This window comes from Myotis daubentonii, chromosome 2, assembly GCF_963259705.1.
Source record: "Myotis daubentonii chromosome 2, mMyoDau2.1, whole genome shotgun sequence".
NCBI classification, from domain to species: domain Eukaryota; kingdom Metazoa; phylum Chordata; class Mammalia; order Chiroptera; family Vespertilionidae; genus Myotis; species Myotis daubentonii.
In genome coordinates, this window is record NC_081841.1 from 32,481,173 (window position 1) to 32,499,600 (window position 18,428).

Here is an 18,428-nt window from a genome sequence, read left to right on the forward strand (position 1 = left end):
CAAACAGGTGATGTCTTGGGTCAATGTTCAACCACTAAACCCTACCCAGCTGGGCTTATTATCTTCTTCATAGCACATATGGTGCCTGGCATATCTCAGATGTTTTCTTTATTAAAAATTGTTATTAAAAATTATATATTTACCCTCACTAGAATAGAAGCTTCATGAGAAAAGGGATTCTCTCAAGTTAACGTGTCTCTACACTAACACCTGGCATTGAAGGGGCTGAAAAAAAATGCATTTATTACCATCTTTTATTTTTAATTGTACAGTTCAGTAGCATCAAGTATACTCACATTGTTGTGCAACCAGTCTCCAGAATTTCATCTTGCAAAACTGAAATGCCATACTTATTAACCAACTCCCTACTTCCCCTTTCCCCAGCCCCATTCTACTGTCTGTTTCTATGGATTTGACTACTCTAGATACCTCTTATAAGTGGAATCATTTAGTATTTGTCCTTTAGTAATTGGCTTCACTAAGCATAATGTCCTCAAGGTTTATCCATGTTGTAGCATGTGTCAGAATTTCTTTCCTTTTTAAGGCTGAATAATATTCCATTGTTTGTATATACCAGTGGTCAGCAAACCGCGGCTCGCGAGCCACATGTGGCTCTTTGGCCCCTTGAGTGTGGCTCTTCCATGAAATACCATGTGTGGGCGCACACATACAGTGAGATTGAAACTTCGTGGCCCATGCACAGAAGTCAGTTTTCAGCCTAGGCGAGTCTATTTTGAAGAAGCAGCGTTAGAAGAAGTGGGGGGTGTCGGTCGGTTGGGCGACAGGAGAGGCGGTGCAGGCGGGCCCCGGAATACACAGCACGGGGGAGGTGCGTGCGATTCATGCACCAGCTGAGTGAGCCAGTCAGTCAGCAGTCTCATTGTGCAGTGGTTAGTGCTAATCGCGTCCGCAAATCGCGCGCGGGTGACCAAAGTACCTACTCGAAGCATAAAGTTACCTATATTTTTCCAACCAGCTGCAAATCCTACAGGTATTTTTGTCATCAATTTAAGAATTGTAATTATTTTGTGTTGGTGGCTTTATTATTATTTTAGCAAAGGCCAGCTTAGGAGTATCCTAATTAAGTTAATAACAATGTACCTACCTATATAGTTTAAGTTGAAAAAATTTGGGTCTCAAAGAAATTAAAATCGTTGTACTGTTGATATTTGGCTCTGTTGACTAATGAGTTTGCCAACCACTGGTATATACCACATTTTGTTTATCCATTAATTTATTGATGGACACTTGGATTGTGTGAGTAATGCTGCTATAATTACAGATAGAATATTTTTGACTGACTGATAATAGTCTGGAAACTAAGGCTCTTAGTTATTTATACCTGTAGATTGTTGACATTAAGCAATTTCCTATTAACATTGGGTTATAATGACCGCAAAGGTACCTTACAGATAGATCTAAAATACAAGGTGCCAGCAAATAAATTCCTGTTGGTTCTTTTGATCTCAATGGTCATTTTAATCTTGTGAGAAGGTGATGGAGCCTCATGGGATTTGGTGCCTTTGGCACAACAGTCAATGTCTTCACCTGCAGTCTCATCAGATCCCCTTCACCTGACTGACTGCTTTCTCATTCTCTGCACATCAACCTCAGGGAAGGTTAAGTGTGATTTGAGCTCCAACATGAAGATGAGGACTTGACCAAGATCTCGTCTGGTTGCCTTCCTCACTCTCTACCCTCATGTATTTGGGGAGGTAGGTGTCTTGTGTCTTAGTAAATCTCTGTATATGTTAATTTTATAAAAAATCGAAAAACACAAATTGCATTAAGTCAATAGGAATACATTTTCTTTGTAGCAAATATGTATATATAGAAGATTCGTGAAGATCTAATATTGGCTGAATTGTGATTAAACTTGGTACAAAAACCTCCAACAGATGTGTTACTAAAAATAAGATTCACAGTACATTGGTGTTTGGCTGAATTAACTCACTCAACCCATTGTTTTGGTTTCATAGCTCAGAGTCATATACAATATACATTTTGATTTCCATTAGCCTTGAGTTAGATACTATGGCACAAATGTAAACAATATGAACCATACATTGGTTCATAACCAATGTATTAGAATTAAGGCAATAATCCTAAAATAAGTTCACTGAAATACCATTACAATGTCCTCTAGGCTAAAGCTACAAGAAAATTATACTTTTCAAAACTGGAAAATAAGAGATTTTGTAATTTGAATGACTTTATTTAAGATAAGGGACATACTGGAAAGCCACACCAGTGTTAATTTAATGCAAAAGGCGTATCTTTTCATTCTTCATTTCACCAAAATACCAGATTGTGATCATCTGATATAATTGACCTATTAGGTGTTTTCACTTTAGTAGATGGTGTTTGTCATTGCTCTGACACTAGAGAATATTTCCACATGGGCACCAGGGAGTGTTGAAATAAAAATGTGTGTCTAGAGGTCATGATGGTCCAAACAGCCAAGAAATAGATTCTTTTCAGACACTGGTTATTTTAGATAATCCCTCACCTCTTTTGTTGTACATTAATGCAGTTTATAGGACACCCACAGTAATATGCTCTCTGAATAACAGTAATCTCCTTGCCATATAAATATACTGAAAGCAGACATATAATTTAGCTATTCAAAAAGTATATACTTTCTTTTATTAATAATTCTCTGCTACTATAAAATATAATAATAGTCTCTCACACATGGCACTTTTGACACATTCATAAAGTGTTTGTTTCTCATTGAAGGAAATATCTGCTTTCCACATTGGTAAAACATATTTATGTATTCCACAAGCACTGTATCGCGTAAAATGGAAATTGGTTTCATTTTCCATTTATATTAAGAGTAATCTTCAAAGTGACTTGCTAGTTCGCTGTGTTTCATTTTCTCTGTGAATAGTTCATCAAATACTCTCTTCTGCTTTGAAGTAAAGTAGTTTATCCAATCACCCACAGCTCCTGGAAAAAATTGAAAATGTATCAGACAAGAACCAATTTAAATGTATAGTAGTCACAAAAGAAAAATGTCAGATTTATAATAAAGTGTGGACAATTTCACCTCCTGGTGATAAGATGATGGGGAAATTATTCTTTTCATTTGCTTATCTGTTGTTTCTAATTTCTTTAGTAATAGTTGCATGTCAATTTGTAGAGTTTTAAAAGTTATTTCTTTTAAAAAAAAAAGGAAGATTAAAAATACACAAATGTGCCCAGCCAGTGTAGCTCAGTAGTTGAGCATTGACCTATGAACTAGGAGGTCACGGTTCCATTCCTGGTCAGGGCTTGATCCCCAGTGGGGAGGGCCTGCAAGAGACAGCCAATCAGTGATTATCTATCATCATTGATGTTTCTATCTCTCTCTTCCTCTTCTTTCTTCTCTGAAATCAATAACAACATATTTTAAAAATACACAAATGTCCTAAGTTTTACGATAGCAGGCAAAAATTATCTCACCTAAACCTAATCAAAACCTAAGGCAGACGGTGGATAGAATGATGCTTCATTTATTTCCTGTCTGTGCACCTCCAGAGCAATAGCTGTGCTGATAACACATCACAGGGGTGGGTAATTGGTCTCATTTTGAGGAAATTTATCTTACAATATTGATAACAGAGAATTGAAATAAGATAAATACAGCTGATCCTTGAACACTGCAAGGATTAGAAGCATCCACCCTCTCCCTAGTCAAAAATCCATGTGTAACATTTGGTTCCCCAAAACTTAACTACCGATAGTCTACTGATGAAGCCTTACTCATAATATAAACAATTGATTAACACAGATTTCTATATTATAGACATTATATACTATATTGTTTCAATAAAGTAAGGTAGAGAAAAGAAAATGTTATTAAGAAAATCATAAGGAAGAGAAAATACATTTACAGTTCTTATTGAAAAAAAGAATCTGTGTATAAGTGGGCCTGCGCAGTTGAACCCATGTTATTCAAGGGACAACTGTACTTCACGCAGTCCAGCGGCCTCTCCTGTTCCTTCAAGTCACCCTCTCAGCCTTGGCACAGCATCAGAACTGCCCTTGTCACATCCGTTAGGCGCACTGGCCAGGCCTCACCCCTAGATCTTGCCCACCCTGGTCTATTGTTTTTTCTGGCCCTACACTTCATCCCGGGGTCTAGGTGCACTGGAGCACTGCCTCCCCCCGCCACCCCCCTATTGCAGACAGTCATAAATCATTCTCTATTATATATTTTTGCCAACTAGTTTATAAACGCTTTTGAATTATGGACTGTGATGTATTATTGTTCATGTGTATTCCTGCATTACTGAATCCAGTGCTGACTATAGAGTAGATGCTCAATAAAACCTCTGGTTTGATTGAATGTCAGACAATGTCACCTACAGCAAAGAAATTTATTTATATTACAACTTAAGAAATGTTTGGTGTTGATTCCTCATCCAAAAGACCGAGTTTAAAAAGAAGTAAAGTAGAACTCTTCTGTTTGAAAAAAGAAAGAAAGAAAGAAAGAAAGAAAGAAAGAAAGAAAGAAAGAAAGAAAGAAAGAAAGAAAGAAAGAAAGAAAGAAAAGAAAGTATCAGAGGGAAGATCCCAGAGTCAGGAAATGACATAATGACATTGCTTCTAAAGCACCCCACTGCTACCTTCTTTCTTTTGACCTGACTTTTGTTTGCTTGGTTTCTGATTTATTTTTTCACTCTGATTTTTTTTTTTTACTTTTTTTTTTTTTTAAAAAAAACCTTTTTAAAATAAAATAGTAGCTATATATGTAGGTTAGAGGAATTACATAGAAGCAAAAGAAGATAACAAGTCAAGGAAATGCACTCAGCTAACATGGCTAAAAAAATGGTTGGCATGCATTCTTCCAGATGTTCTTCTTTGCAAACATATAAATGCATATAAACCACATTTTAAGTCACACAGTTATAACTTAAGTTTCCCCCACTTATACTTTATCATCTTCCCATATTAGTACTTATGTGCCAACAATGAACGTTAAGGAGAATAGGGTAAGACTGTTTGGATTCAAGTCTTGACTCTACCAGCTACTATTTGCATGTCTTTGGACAAATTATTCAGGTGTTTGGTGTCTCAGTAAAGTGTGAATAATAGAAATACCACTTTCAGAAGTCTGCTGTCAAAATCCAGACAAACCAAGTAGTGTGCCTGGCACATAGCAAAGCACTCAGCATATGCTAGTTATTTTTACTCAATAGCTTTCATGACTCCATAGGAAACCCCTATATGGATGTGACTTAATATGTTTATTTTATTTTTTCCTCTTTTCTTTTTTACTTAATATGTTTAACAGTTTCTGATTAGTGACCTTTTAAGTACATTCTAGGTTTTTATTCTTATAAGCAACATTGCTACATACTTCCTGTTCATATGCCTTTCCATACCTATAATTCTCCCCCTAGATTTTAGTATGTCAGAGCCCTCAAACTTCTGACATTTATGAAGACTAGCCTTGCTTATCACCTTATCCTGGCCCCATAGTCATTTCCTAGAATATCAGCTCTATTTCTGAGTTTAACGTAAAGATGCTGCAGGCACGAATTCTCCTCTGTAAAGTGAGGATTATCTCTCTGTGCCACAGATTCTGAATCAACGACTTCAGTAGTTTCTTTGAAACTCTTACTTTCAGAGGATGGATCCCCCACCCCCATCCCATCCAGCAAACATCCTTTGTTTAGTTCCTCCAATAGTCCAAATTTACCACTGGTGCTCATGGTGACTAGTATCAGTGAGGATTTTCTACTATCAACCCTCTGTGCTTTGTTATGTATAAGATAAAGAAACCACTTTTAGATAGAACTTAAATGCATTCCAATGAATGTTATCAGCCACAACTTTGTTGATATTTCACCTGGAAATACCTGCTAGGATCACAGGCATGGCAGGTCAGAGATTAACTCTATTATCATTAGAGTAAAAGTTCTCAAGTTTATATGATAAGATGTGTGGATACTGAGAATTAGCTAATCAGATCTCAAAGGGCAGTGATGGAAGATGTCAGGAGCAGCACTGGACTCCAGTAGCCATCAGAACTTCATTTCTCATCATCCTCTTTACCATGGTCCCTCCCAGTCTCTTCTTGTTTTTCTCCCTTTTGCTCATTTCACCTTCCTTCATGCATCCTTTTCTAAACACTTTGTCTTCCCTTTATCTTCTCGTTCCCACTCCTAACTTTTTCTGGACCCTGAGTCTATCTCAAGCTCCCATATCATCTTGCTGTCATCCTCCACTATCAAACTTCTTAAAAGAGTGCCCCTTATTTGCTGTTCCTTTCTTTATTTCTCATTTCTTCAAACCCCTCCACCTGGCTCCCATCCCCACTCTCAGAATTCATGAATGATAAATGGCCATGTTTGACCCTGTCTTTCTTTTCAATTCTGGCTGATCTCCTTTCTCGGCTTGTCTTGGGCTGTTTCATTCCCATTTATGTCAGGTTCCTGCAGCTTCCCCTTCTGTCCCTTTCTCCACTAGGCCTTCCCACTCACCCTGAACAATTTTACCAAATTCCACAATCTGCTAGTGGCTCCTACACTGACTTCTAAGCTGAGTTCCTCTCAACAGGCTCACTGCCAGTGCCCAGATTACCACCATCAATGTTTGGTACCTGGACTATTACAACAACCTCTTTACTGGACTTTCTGCCCCAGCTTTCAATCTCTTCTAATCAATTTTCCACACATGTCTGACCATATCAGGTCCCTTCTTAAAAGAACAAACAGGCCAGGAAAAGAAAAAGACCACTGAAATCCATCAAAGCTTTTGCTCTACGGCCCCCACCCCTTCATCTTCCTCGTTCTGCTTCACACATCATACACCATTTTAGTGCATGCTGGTTCTGAGCTTCTTTTCTTGCTGTTAGCTTTCACTACCCAACCTGCTTCTAGGTTACACATTAGGACTTAGCAGAGATTTATTTCCTTCTCTTTGTGTTTCCATTCAGAAGCACGTCCTTAAATAACAATCCCAGCTCTCTCTCTCCACCCCTTACTTCTGCAGGGTAAGTTATTTGATTGGTGAGTTTGAGAAGACACACTGTCCACACTCATCTGTTCCTCTCTCCTGAAGAAAACATTCATGTACCGTGCTCTAAGCGACCTGCTCCAGTGTGGGGACAGGACTGCCTTCGATTCACTGTGACTCGTAGCATGTTTATAAAATTCCGGGCAACTTATTAGCAAACACATTGGTCTGAAGATCTGAGGCACATTCTTCAAATAACTGTCATTTCTATTTGCCACCTGTGTTTTTCTCTCAATTGGGTCCTAATTGGGCATGAACATCTCAAAGTCTGGAAAGAATGCAATTCGAGAATTTCATCACTGATGGATGACACTGTGTAAGCTGTTGTGCAAGCAATGGTGAAATGGGGGCTGAAAAGGTAAAATAGAACTACTTCCAAACAGAAGCCCCAGGCAAAGCACCACCTCCTTTTCTGACTTACCTTTCCTAAATACCAGGTTCTTATTCGATGTGAGGGCACAGATGGTCTTGTTTGGATCACAGTTTTCTTTGGCTGCATTATTTTTCATTTCCTTGAACGATGATTTCCAAGCAATGTGATTGATGTCGCTTTCACTCACATTTATACCGAGGAAAGTGGTTATTTTCTTTATGCTTTTAGAAAGATCCTGAGCAATAAGCACATACATAAATGTTACCCATCAAAACACGAAATTCATTCCCTCAAACCTGAAAACAGAATTCATTGATTGATATCCTGTATTAGCTGAATTTGACTTAAATTTTGATTGTTGACATGTTAGGAAAGACTTACTTTCTTCATTTCTTCATAGAATATAAATAGAATGTTTTTATCATTTTTGTGGTCTTCCCAGCTTAAAATGTGATCAAACCAGGATCCATACACAACTAGGAGAAAAGTGAATTGCTGAGTTAATACCAAGCATTATGGCTTTGGGTCCCTGGGGTCTTCCCACTTCTGCAAAGTTGTCAAAGCAAGGCACATACATCTTAGGCACCGGAATGAAAAAGTTTTCCTTAGAAGAGCTCAGTCTCACTACTGTTTCAACTAAATACAATATTGTGAAATGAAGCAGGGTAGTGACACCTTTTAATAAAGCTGTGTAGGGTTTTTCCTTATTTTTAATAACTTTTTTTATCATCAGGAAAAGTGACAGCAGAAATACAGATACACATTTTCCTAATAATTGTGTTCTGATAACTGCTCTAGATCTTGGGAGACATAGAGAAACATTGAGAATTTGTCATTTTCTTTCTGTAATGTGACATGCTTTTCATAATTGTAAGTGCTTAGCAGAAAAAGTTATAAACTCCTCCCCACCACCACCCAAAAAATAATTCTATCAGGCATCTTAGTTCAAAGTTGAGAATTACAGCCTCAGGGATTTGTAAGTAGTTGATATTGTCTCTTTAATGTTTTGTTAATTTGACAGACTTAAAAATCTTCAAAGTAAAATACTATCATACAACGTAACCTCTATAGTTGTGATGATTAAAAGCAAACAGTGAGCAACTTGTCAGCACACACACACACACACACACACACACACACACACACACACAAAATGACTAGTTTGACAATCTAAAGCATAAAACAATAATTTAACATACATCTTTCCAGGAATCTTTATCATGTAAAGATTTGATACTAGCTAGTGCCCCAGTCATAAAAGAACTACTCTACTAGTGATTTCCTCAAGATCTGCTGACTATTGATTCATTTTAATAAAAAACATTTATTAAGCCAGACACTGCTATATACTAGTACAGTTTGAACATTAAAGCTTTGAATAAATAAAAATAAAATTAACTCCAAACTAAGAGCAATTTTTCATGGCTTCGGCTCCCAAGGAAGCAAAAGGCAAGAAAATAACTAGAACAGATTTTTTGAAACAAGGGACTGCAGTGCTATCATTAGAGTCAGGAGCCTAGGGCTGTATAATCAGAACTGGTTCTTAGGAGAGCTGTCCAGATACAGTTTTTGGTTATCAGCAATCTCACTGCAATTTCAGAGCCTTACCTAATACTTTGTCTTAGAATTACCCAAATTACTATACCAGTCATAAGGGTTTATCTTCTAAGAATTACCAACATTTTCCCAAGCACAAACACATGTAGGAGGGAAACTGATTTCTCTCTCACACAAATTTAGGAAGTTAACTAGTCCTCTAGTTTGCCAGACTACCTCACAGTCTTAACGGACCTCTCTGACCCCCACCAGCAGCCACAGCCCAGCCCTTGTGGGTAATATCACTGCCCGGAGTTGATAATGTGGAGCCCTCAATAGGGTCTGGGGGAGCCCATGCTTCTGTGGCTGAATGCTAGGCAGGGATAGAGACTAAGAGTCACACTGGGTGGGCTGGGCAAGGTGGGGAGGGGGGGTGCAGTGTGACTGACCTGCCCATTATGGTTATTCAGTAGAAAATGTATTCCAACATATCCAAAATAGATTGAAGAAGAAACCTTTGGATCCTAGCCTGATCATAATTTGAGAGCCAGCTGTTCTATTATTAACTAATTAATTTAGACTCTCCCTTATTCCAAAAGGACTCAAACTAGCCAAAAGAATCTTAAGAAATTGTCTGCCTGGGCCTTTCTCACGAGTGGAGGAAATTACAGTTTGTGTTGATTTTTAAATCAGAACCCTCACTGACCAGGTCAATAGCTTTAAAGAAAATATAGTTTCCAAAATTGAGATTTGACATCTTGCTTTTATGGGAGATACTTTTCTCCTTATCCTTCACTTAATTACAAAATTATTCCACCACCTCTTGGCCTTAATTAGCATATGCCTGGATGGCCTTTCTTCTGCTATCCACAAATTACTCCTTCCCCTTCAATGGCCTTGAATACAAGTTGCTCTTTCTCAAACAATTCATGTATCTTAGGACCTGGAGAGAGAGTCAGCAGTCTCTGTTTTCTAAGGACTTCCAGAACTCCTCCCTCCTAGACAATCCAGGCTCCTTTAACATGTCCTTTGAATCTAGCACCCTTTCCATCCTGGTTTCAGCCGGAAATTGACCTGATCTCTCCATTACACTCACTGAAGACTCGGATTTTAGAAGAGAATCTTCTGTGGCATCTCAGGTCTTACTACCAACTGTAGTAACTTTATTAGATAGTTGCTGAGGTGCTCTCCTTTGACTATTTTTCTCCCTTTCTCCCTTTACTTGCTTCCCTTTGTACATCCCCTCAACGATACTCTCATCAATACCTGCATTTCCTAGCCCCCTTATAGTTTATTTTAATCATCCAAGAAACACTCAGTATTGGGTCAAAACACTTCACCTCCTTTCCATCTCACCTACGACGGCTGAGTTCTGCTAAAGAAATTCATACCATTCTGTACTGACACCACTGCAGATTCATTTTCCAGTCTCAAGGGCGCCAAGGCTGCCTGGCAAACCGATTTGTCCTGCATTAACACATTCTCCTATTCTTCTGCTGTTTCAAAACTCCCATAAATTTCTGCAAACCCTCTTATATCCAGTTATAATGGCCACCTTAGTGTTTAGTTTCTACAAAGCATTCTGATGATAATTGCGCAGAAAACAAAACTCACTGGGATGAAGTGGCCTAGGAAACATAGAGTTCTAATATAAAACGGGAGAGGGGGTTACAGGGAATAAGGAGCAAATGCTAATACATGTTTCATTGAAATATTAATCTGCCAGGATATCTCCAGGATACAACTTATAGTTATTGTTTCATTTGAAAACCTAAAGTGTATTTTTAAAGTGTGTGAAAGACAAATTAGATGATTAGATAAATGTGTCACTATCTTTATCTTTTTGTTTGTTAATTCTCACTTGAGGATATTTTCCATTCACTTTTAGAGAGAGTGGAAGGGAGAGGGAGAGAGACACAGAGAGAAACATCAATGTGAAAGAGACATATTGATCGGTTGCCTCCTGCATGCACCCCAACTGGGGCCAGGGATCGAACCTGCAACCCAGGTATGTGCCCTCAACCCAGACTTGAACCCAAGACCCTTCGGTGCATGGGCCGATGCTCTAACCACTTAGCACACTGGCCAGCGCTCTGTGCCTACATTTATAGAAAAATAATCTCTCCAACAGAATCAGTTAGACCATACCCTGAGAAGGCCAAATCAGAGCTCATGCAGTGGTGAGGGAGGAAGAGTGAGCCACAGTGTATAATAATGGGAGACAAACACAACTTATTTTCTTCTTGAGAAAAAGCAGGCTCAAGATCTGTTTTAAAAAACTAATTTATATATTTAAACTCTGCTTATTCCAAAAATGGAAAAGAGGCAGAGTGAGGCATGTTAACTATCTTCAAATATTTAGAAGACTAGCATGTGGAAGAGGAATTAATGATTGGGGCACAATTTTTTGGCTGGATGAGTTATGGCACAGTGGTAAGAGCAAAGATTTTGGAGCTGACATCTGAATTTAAATCTTGGCCCTACTCCTTATTAGTTATGCATCTCTGGGCATGTTATTTGGCCTCCCGCGGTCTGCATTTTCCTCACCTATAAAATGAGGATAATAACACTTACCTCATGTGGTCTAGTGAGGATGAAAAGAGATCATGTGTGCATAGCACTTAGCTAAGTGTCTGTATCACATGGTAAGAATTTTCCCCCAACATCTTCGAAGTACCAAGATGAAAAGTATTCCTTTGGAACAGGAATGTGGAGTGTGAACCTGTTGTCAAGGTTAAGTGGTTCAAGCTTAGGCTCTACAATTCTTGAAGATGTAAAGGGAATTAAACATTGAGAGGATGTTTTAAACAGATGACGTTTAGTGTATCTGTCATCCCTGAAGCTTTATGATTCTAATAGATGTGTGCCATTAAATGAGGAAACAGGGTTGAAGTCGTATGAGACCAGTATATTCTTCCCAAGGGACTATATGTATATATTTGTTGCTGGTGACTTCTCAATGTCCTTATATTAAGGTTACACTTGCTGTGGCCTCTCTTAAATGAACAAGCAAGAGCACAACAATTACCATGTACAATAGTGAAGCTAACAATTAAGATCTGCACTAAGCCTCATAGGAGAGAAAATCTTCCATTTCTGAATCATGTCTCTTTTAAATTCTGTATTGTCTTGGTATATTATTTTTGTTGAATATACCTTGGGAATTTAGAAGGTTTGTTTTTTTTTGTTTGTTTGTTTTTTGCTTCTTTTTTAAATGCTCCAGACACCACTGAATTTACTCACAGGAAAAAATGAGTAAATTCAAAGGTCATACAGGACCAAAAGATAGCAGGACCAACAGATACTACGCAGCGCAATCAAATGACGTATCATTGTGGTATTTTCAGGACAAATTACTTCCTGTTAGTTTTCATAAAACCAAATGCCAAGATGGCTAATTCTTTCACATTTGTTTTATTTGGGGAATTTGAGGGTTCTTTTCGGGGGTGCATTGTTGTGTTGCATTATTATCCATGCAGGTATATATAAGGCATGTTTTGGGCTACCTGTCTAGGTCTCAACTGTATCTCACTGTACTCCTATTAGTGCATATTATTTCACTGAAATGACCAATCATATATATTTAAAAAAAGAGAGAGATAGATTATTGACCAGGATTAAGGCTAATAAGAAATTGCTAATATGTACTATCCATGGGTGAGAAGAAAGACTGTGAAGAAGCACAATGAGAAAGAATTGGCTTGGAAGCAAACAAATCATCTATTCAAAGAGTACTTCTGAAAGTAGACATGGGCATCCATTTAAACTTTTAGAAAATGCTTTCATTCTGAGCAGAAAAGCTCACTGTACATTATGAGAAAAAACCATTGTCATATTTACCATTTCCTTCCTGGAACAACTCTAAAAACGCAGCCCAGGTTTCCACGCCAGGGAGATTAGGGTTATCTCTGTAGTAATGGAATAGAGAAACAGCTGTGTCTTTTGGATTCCTAACGATGTAGATAATCTGTTAAAAAATATAAATTTATTTTTGGGTGAAAATAGCCCCACCACAAAACATTTCCTAAAAGAAAGTAAGAGCCGGTACTGGAAGTATCAGGGGGGACGCTTTGTAAAGTATATGATTGTCTAACTATTATGCTGTGCATCTGAAACTAAAACAAAGTAATATTAAAAGTAAACTGTATTTGAAAAAAATGTTTAAATAAAAATATATAGAGAAAGTAGAAGCTAAACTTACCCATGACAGGCACGATTTTTTGGCAGCCTCAACTAATTATTAAACACAGACTCAAGCCAGTGTGTCTTGACCCTTAATGTGCATATGAACCAGCAGGGGATGCTGCCAGCTCATCAACCAGGTGAAGGTTGTACGGCTGGTCCCTTAGGGCTAGGCCCTCAGCAAGAGGCAGCTCATGCTCCTGGGAGACCAGGGGCAACCAGAGTCTCAGTCCCCAGTAGGGGTAAAAGAAAAGGGTTGTACCTAAAGGCTGTACCTTTAGTGTGGTTGTTTAAAGAAGCACCCTAACCTTTTTGAGCTTCAGTTCCTTCGCTTATGAAAAGTAAAATACCCACTCTTCTCACCTTTGTAATGTGTTTACAAAACACAGCTCGATCTCTAGTAGGCATTTGGTGTCAGTGTTATTGCATTGCCCTGAGTAAGGGTTATTGAGCTCACCAGACTCTTTTTAAAAATATATATATTTTATTGATCTTTTACAGGGAGGAAGGGAGAGGGATAGTTAGAAACATCGATCAGCTGCCTCCTGCACACCCCCTACTGGGGATGTGCCCACAACCAAGGTATATGCCCTTGACCGGAATCAAACCCGGGACCCTTCAGTCTGTAGGCCAACGCTTTATCCACTGAGCCAAACCGGTTAGGGCTCACCAGACGATTTATCCCCCCAGATCTCTCTCTCTCTCTCTCTCTCTCTCTCTCTCTCTCTCTCTCTCTCTCTCTCTCTCTCTGAGACAGTCTGAAATGAAAATGCTCGGGTGAGTGAAAGTGTAATCAAGTTAGATACACCTTCACCTGTTCTGATAGATTTGCTGGGGATACAGACAAAACTATCACATTTACTTTTCTTTGGGCAGAAGAATAGATGGTGTGCACAATCACATTGTGATCATAGAGCTATAATCATAGGAGGAGCTGCTTGGTTTGTGCTCATTTGACTGCTAGGTAATTTTTGTTATTTTTGGAATATGGCTGACATTGTCTAAAGAGGCTTTATTTAGTACTGGGACCTTGTTACAATAAACACATATATCTTGCCTTTGCTTTTCAAATTTATTTTTCTGATCAAAACAGAATTTTTAAAATGCTCCTTATGTAGACATTATGTAGAAAATAAAATCCAACTCTAATGTCATATCATAGAAAACCACTTGGCATGTTGTTATATTTACATCTAGATCTTTTTTTATGTGTATATGTATATTTTAATTAAATTGAGATTATTCAGTATACATGTATTTAAAACATGCTTCATACTTAATCTTATTCCATAAGCATTTCTCCATGGAAACATAAATTTGAATGTGAAATATATGAAAATATAAATATTCTTTTAAATTATAGTTAACTTTTAAAATAATAACAATGTGGTAACTTTATTTTTAAAATAACTTGAGGTAACTATTCTTTTATTTAAAAATTGTTTTATTGCTTAAAGTATTACAGAGTATTATATATGTCTCCTTTTTTTTTCTCCCCTTGACCTTCCCCTAGCCTCCTAATGGACACAGTGTCTTGTGTCCATTGGTTATGCTTATATGCATGCATACAACTAATTTTTATATAAAATTTTTTTATTCCCTTCCTATAATAATCCCTTGCACAAATGGTAAAGTAATTAAAATAACATTAAGGCAATTTTTCTTTTCCTAGACATCACTATTTAAAGCAAAAACATTAAAACCAAATTCAGAATGGAATAAGACATTGTCTAGTGTAACTATAGTTCACATTTCTTTCATTACCGACAGATTATTAAAATAATTTGTATAAACTAGATACTGTGGTCAGACCTATACATGCATTGTCTTGTTTAATTTTTCCCACACTATATGAGATTGATACATTATTCCTGTATCAAATGAGGAAACTAAGGCTCAGAGAGCATCAGCAATTTCCCAAGGTCACACATCTTGAAAGTGGCAGAGCAAGAATCCAAGCTCAGTTTTGTGGTATTCCCAACCTCCTGCCCTTCACCATTGAACTTACCTTGCATTGCTTTTGTTTAATATCCACTGGTAGCATGTTATAGCTCAAATGTGTTGGAATGACTCTTCTCTTACAACACATTTTTAGCTCTTCAAATTTAGAAACGTCTCCCAATTCAATTGGAGATGTTAGAGTAATTTCAGCATTGGGAATATTCTCAATGACTTTTGCAATCCAGTGAGTGCCTTCACATAAAAATAAAATAAAATTCATTTTTAATTAAATGGCCCTCTTGGTGAAATGAATTTAGAAAATTAGCATTAGGTTATAAAGGCAATGAATACATTAATTTTATTATAATAGTTAGTTTTACCTCTTGACACCCATTGAAACCTATTGAAATACTTAAGATGTTAATTCATTAGATAGGAAAAATCACATTTTGAAACACGAAGCAATATGAGAACTGTGTGTACTATTTCCTCAGCTTGAAATACTCTTCTATGCTACCACTCACCTCTAATACCTTCTCTAATTCACAAATACAAAGATCTTTCTACACATAATTCCCATTAGTCCTGTAAGCACATGCATCTTGCTCTTTTATAGACTGTCTTCTGAGTCCCCACTCCCTTGGAATAATTGCTCACCCATCAAGTCCCTCCAAAGTAACAGACCCCATTGCTTGTATTTATGTCTATCTTCCCATTTCCTCCTTGAAGATAGACAGTGGATCTTATTTTTGTTTGTGTATAAATACAAAATAATTGTGCAAACAAAGCATCAGAACAATGAACAAATGGCATATTCAAAAACCACAGAAATGCAAGCCTGCTACCTCAAAGTCTGGAAGGAATACCACTTTATCATATATAATAAAGAGCTAATATACTAATTAGACTGGATGGCAGAACAACCTTCTGGAACAACCAGTGGGCAGGGCCAAGGGGCAGCCGAGGCCACAAGGGTCGAGCCCCTTGCACGAATTTCATGCATCGGGCCTGTAGTGTTTACATAAAGCAAATGTAGATGTGTTCCAATGGTGTAGACCAAGCATGTCAAACTCAGGGCCGGCTGCGAGTTTGACATGCTTGGGTAGACACTGTACGTGGAAACAAGGAAGGAGAAGTTTGGGTGCGGAGGATTTTTGCTAATTTGAAAGCAATGTCCCTGAAGAATTTAAATCTGCCTTAGTTTCCATTTATCTCATTAAAGTTTCAGAGACAAATAAATATTCATAGGTTAAATAGAACTTTCATTTGCATTATATATTTTAAATTTATTTTTTCAATATATTTTTATTGCTTTCAGAGAGGATGGAAGAGGGAGAGAGAAATAGAAACAACAATGATGAGAGAGAATCATTGATTGGCTGCCTCCTGCATGCTCCCTCCCCCTCAGCTGGGGATCAAGCCTGCAACCTGGGCATGTGCCTTAACCGAGAATCAAACCGTGACCTCCTGGTACATAGGTTGACACTCAACCACTGAGCCACACTGGTAGGGGTATATGTTTTAAATATAAACATATAGCATTCATGTATGTGACTCATTTAGTAGTGACAATTGTATTATTTTAACAAAATATATTGATTCCTTCTAATGAAGAAGAGAGACCACACAGTTTTGTGCTGCTGAAGGAGACCTCCTAGCAGCCGGTGGGAAGATGTCAATTTATGGGCACCAGTACGTACAGTGGAAGCCTTATATATGGTTGTTTATGTTAGTATAAATTAACCACCTGTTCCAAGAATCTTAAAAGTATCACTAATTACTTTCTAAACTAATATATTATTTTAAGACAAGATGTAATTACTCACAGAGCAACCTACTGTAAAAGGAGAATACTGAAGTATTTTGAAGGCAATCATTTAATTTCCATTCGCAGCAAGATTTTCCAATAAAAGATATATAAATATATGGTTTATATTTATTTTCAAAAACACCCCTGTGTGAGCTCTGCATTATCCAAAGGAAGGGCTTCTTGGGCCTGACTTACAGTCCAGTGAAGGATTTAGTAAACACACAGCTCAAAGGGAACTTGGCTCTTAGTTGCTAAATCCAGGAGAGCAGGTATGTGTTCAGCCACACACAGCCACTATTCTGGACATAACAACAGGCAGCTGGATATTATATATCCTAGTCACTCTTAAGAATAAAAAGTAATATATTATTAATTTAAATGATATGGCATAAACTTTAATAATAAAAGTATTTATGGTTCTTATTAACCTAGAAAAATAATATTTATTTATAAATCAATTATTAACTATAAATGGAGCAAACACTATTTATCACCATGCCTGGTACAAAGTACTAGAAAAAGATAATTTTATAATATTACAGAGATCATGCTTATTATATATGTCAACATTTGTATGTCTTCATGAATAAAATAGAAACAAGAGTGTAGTAAAGCTCTAATTTCTCCAGTTGAATTTTTTCAAAGCACTTTTTTTTTGCCTCTCTACTATCAAACTTTTTCATTAGACTATGGGTTTAGGACAATTTAATTTCCTGTGGGAAATTCTGAAAAACAAATGATTTGTAAAAATCATTATTATATTTATAATTATTATTGTATTCCTACATTTACAAAATACATTAAAATAAACTTTACCAGATTTTGGATAGGACACCAGAAAGACATCATCTTCTCTTGCGTGGAAAGAATCCAGGGAATTCAGAAGCTCTTCTGAAGACAAAGTAGAAAAGAGGGTCCCCTTGAATTTATGAAGAACTCCTGGCTGGTTCTGGGATGACATCTTTCATCAAATCAAGCAAAAGTTACTTACTAAACACTAACTCTACACAAAGCACAGAGCAAGTATGGGCACTGATTTTTATCCTAGCTCAGTAGCAATGTAACATTAGAATTATTGAGCTGGTATTCCAATTGGAGAACCATGTGTATATATATATACCTTTTGCAATTTTCACAAGTGTAATTTTTAAACCATAACCGAGCCAAAGTTTACTGTGAAAATGACGTTATCTGAACTTCACTGATAACGCATATGACCAAATATTTCCTGAACTTGTCACTCAGAATAATTTACATACACAGTTTTCAAGCTATTAAAATGTAGTCATTAAAGGGACTAAAGTTAATTAAATATCTTGGCCTAAATAAGGAAAGACTTTTAGTGGCTATAATGAATTATATCACTGTGGAAATGACTGGGAAAATTGAACTTCTTGTTAATATAAACACTAGAGGAAGTAGCTAATATTGCATTTCGGGAAGAGAGGAGGAATAGAATGAGGAAAAAATAAATTCTTCTAGGAACTGGCATACAAATCTGTGACTAACATAAACCTTACAGGAACAAAAGACAACATGACAATCAGGAAACCCAAGCCAAAGAAGAGACATACGCAG

At 37.2% G+C, this 18,428-nt stretch overlaps 1 protein-coding gene across 1 annotated transcript; it reads right to left on the minus strand.

The window, feature by feature from the left end:
• Positions 1 to 1,812: 1,812 nt before the first annotated feature.
• On the minus strand, positions 1,813 to 17,811 carry LOC132226066 (sulfotransferase 6B1-like). Its single transcript, XM_059680956.1, has 6 exons — positions 17,667 to 17,811; positions 15,108 to 15,292; positions 12,758 to 12,884; positions 7,763 to 7,857; positions 7,430 to 7,616; positions 1,813 to 2,952 (listed from the first exon to the last, which is right to left on the minus strand). The coding sequence occupies exons 1-6, from the start codon at positions 17,809 to 17,811 to the stop codon at positions 2,834 to 2,836; spliced, it is 858 nt and encodes a 285-aa protein (XP_059536939.1). The 3' UTR covers positions 1,813 to 2,833.
• Positions 17,812 to 18,428: the final 617 nt, after the last annotated feature.

Excerpts from the sequence above, each read along its gene's own strand:
- LOC132226066 (XM_059680956.1), bottom strand. The coding sequence starts at position 17,811 with ATGTCATCCCAGAACCAGCCAGGAGTTCTTCATAAATTCAAGGGGACC. Across the intron at positions 12,885-15,107 it reads TTAAACAAAAGCAATGCAAG|ATTATCTACATCGTTAGGAA; the intron begins GTAAGTTCAATG and ends ATTTTTTAACAG. Across the intron at positions 7,858-12,757 it reads GTTGTTCCAGGAAGGAAATG|TTGTGTATGGATCCTGGTTT; the intron begins GTAAATATGACA and ends CTTTTCTCCTAG.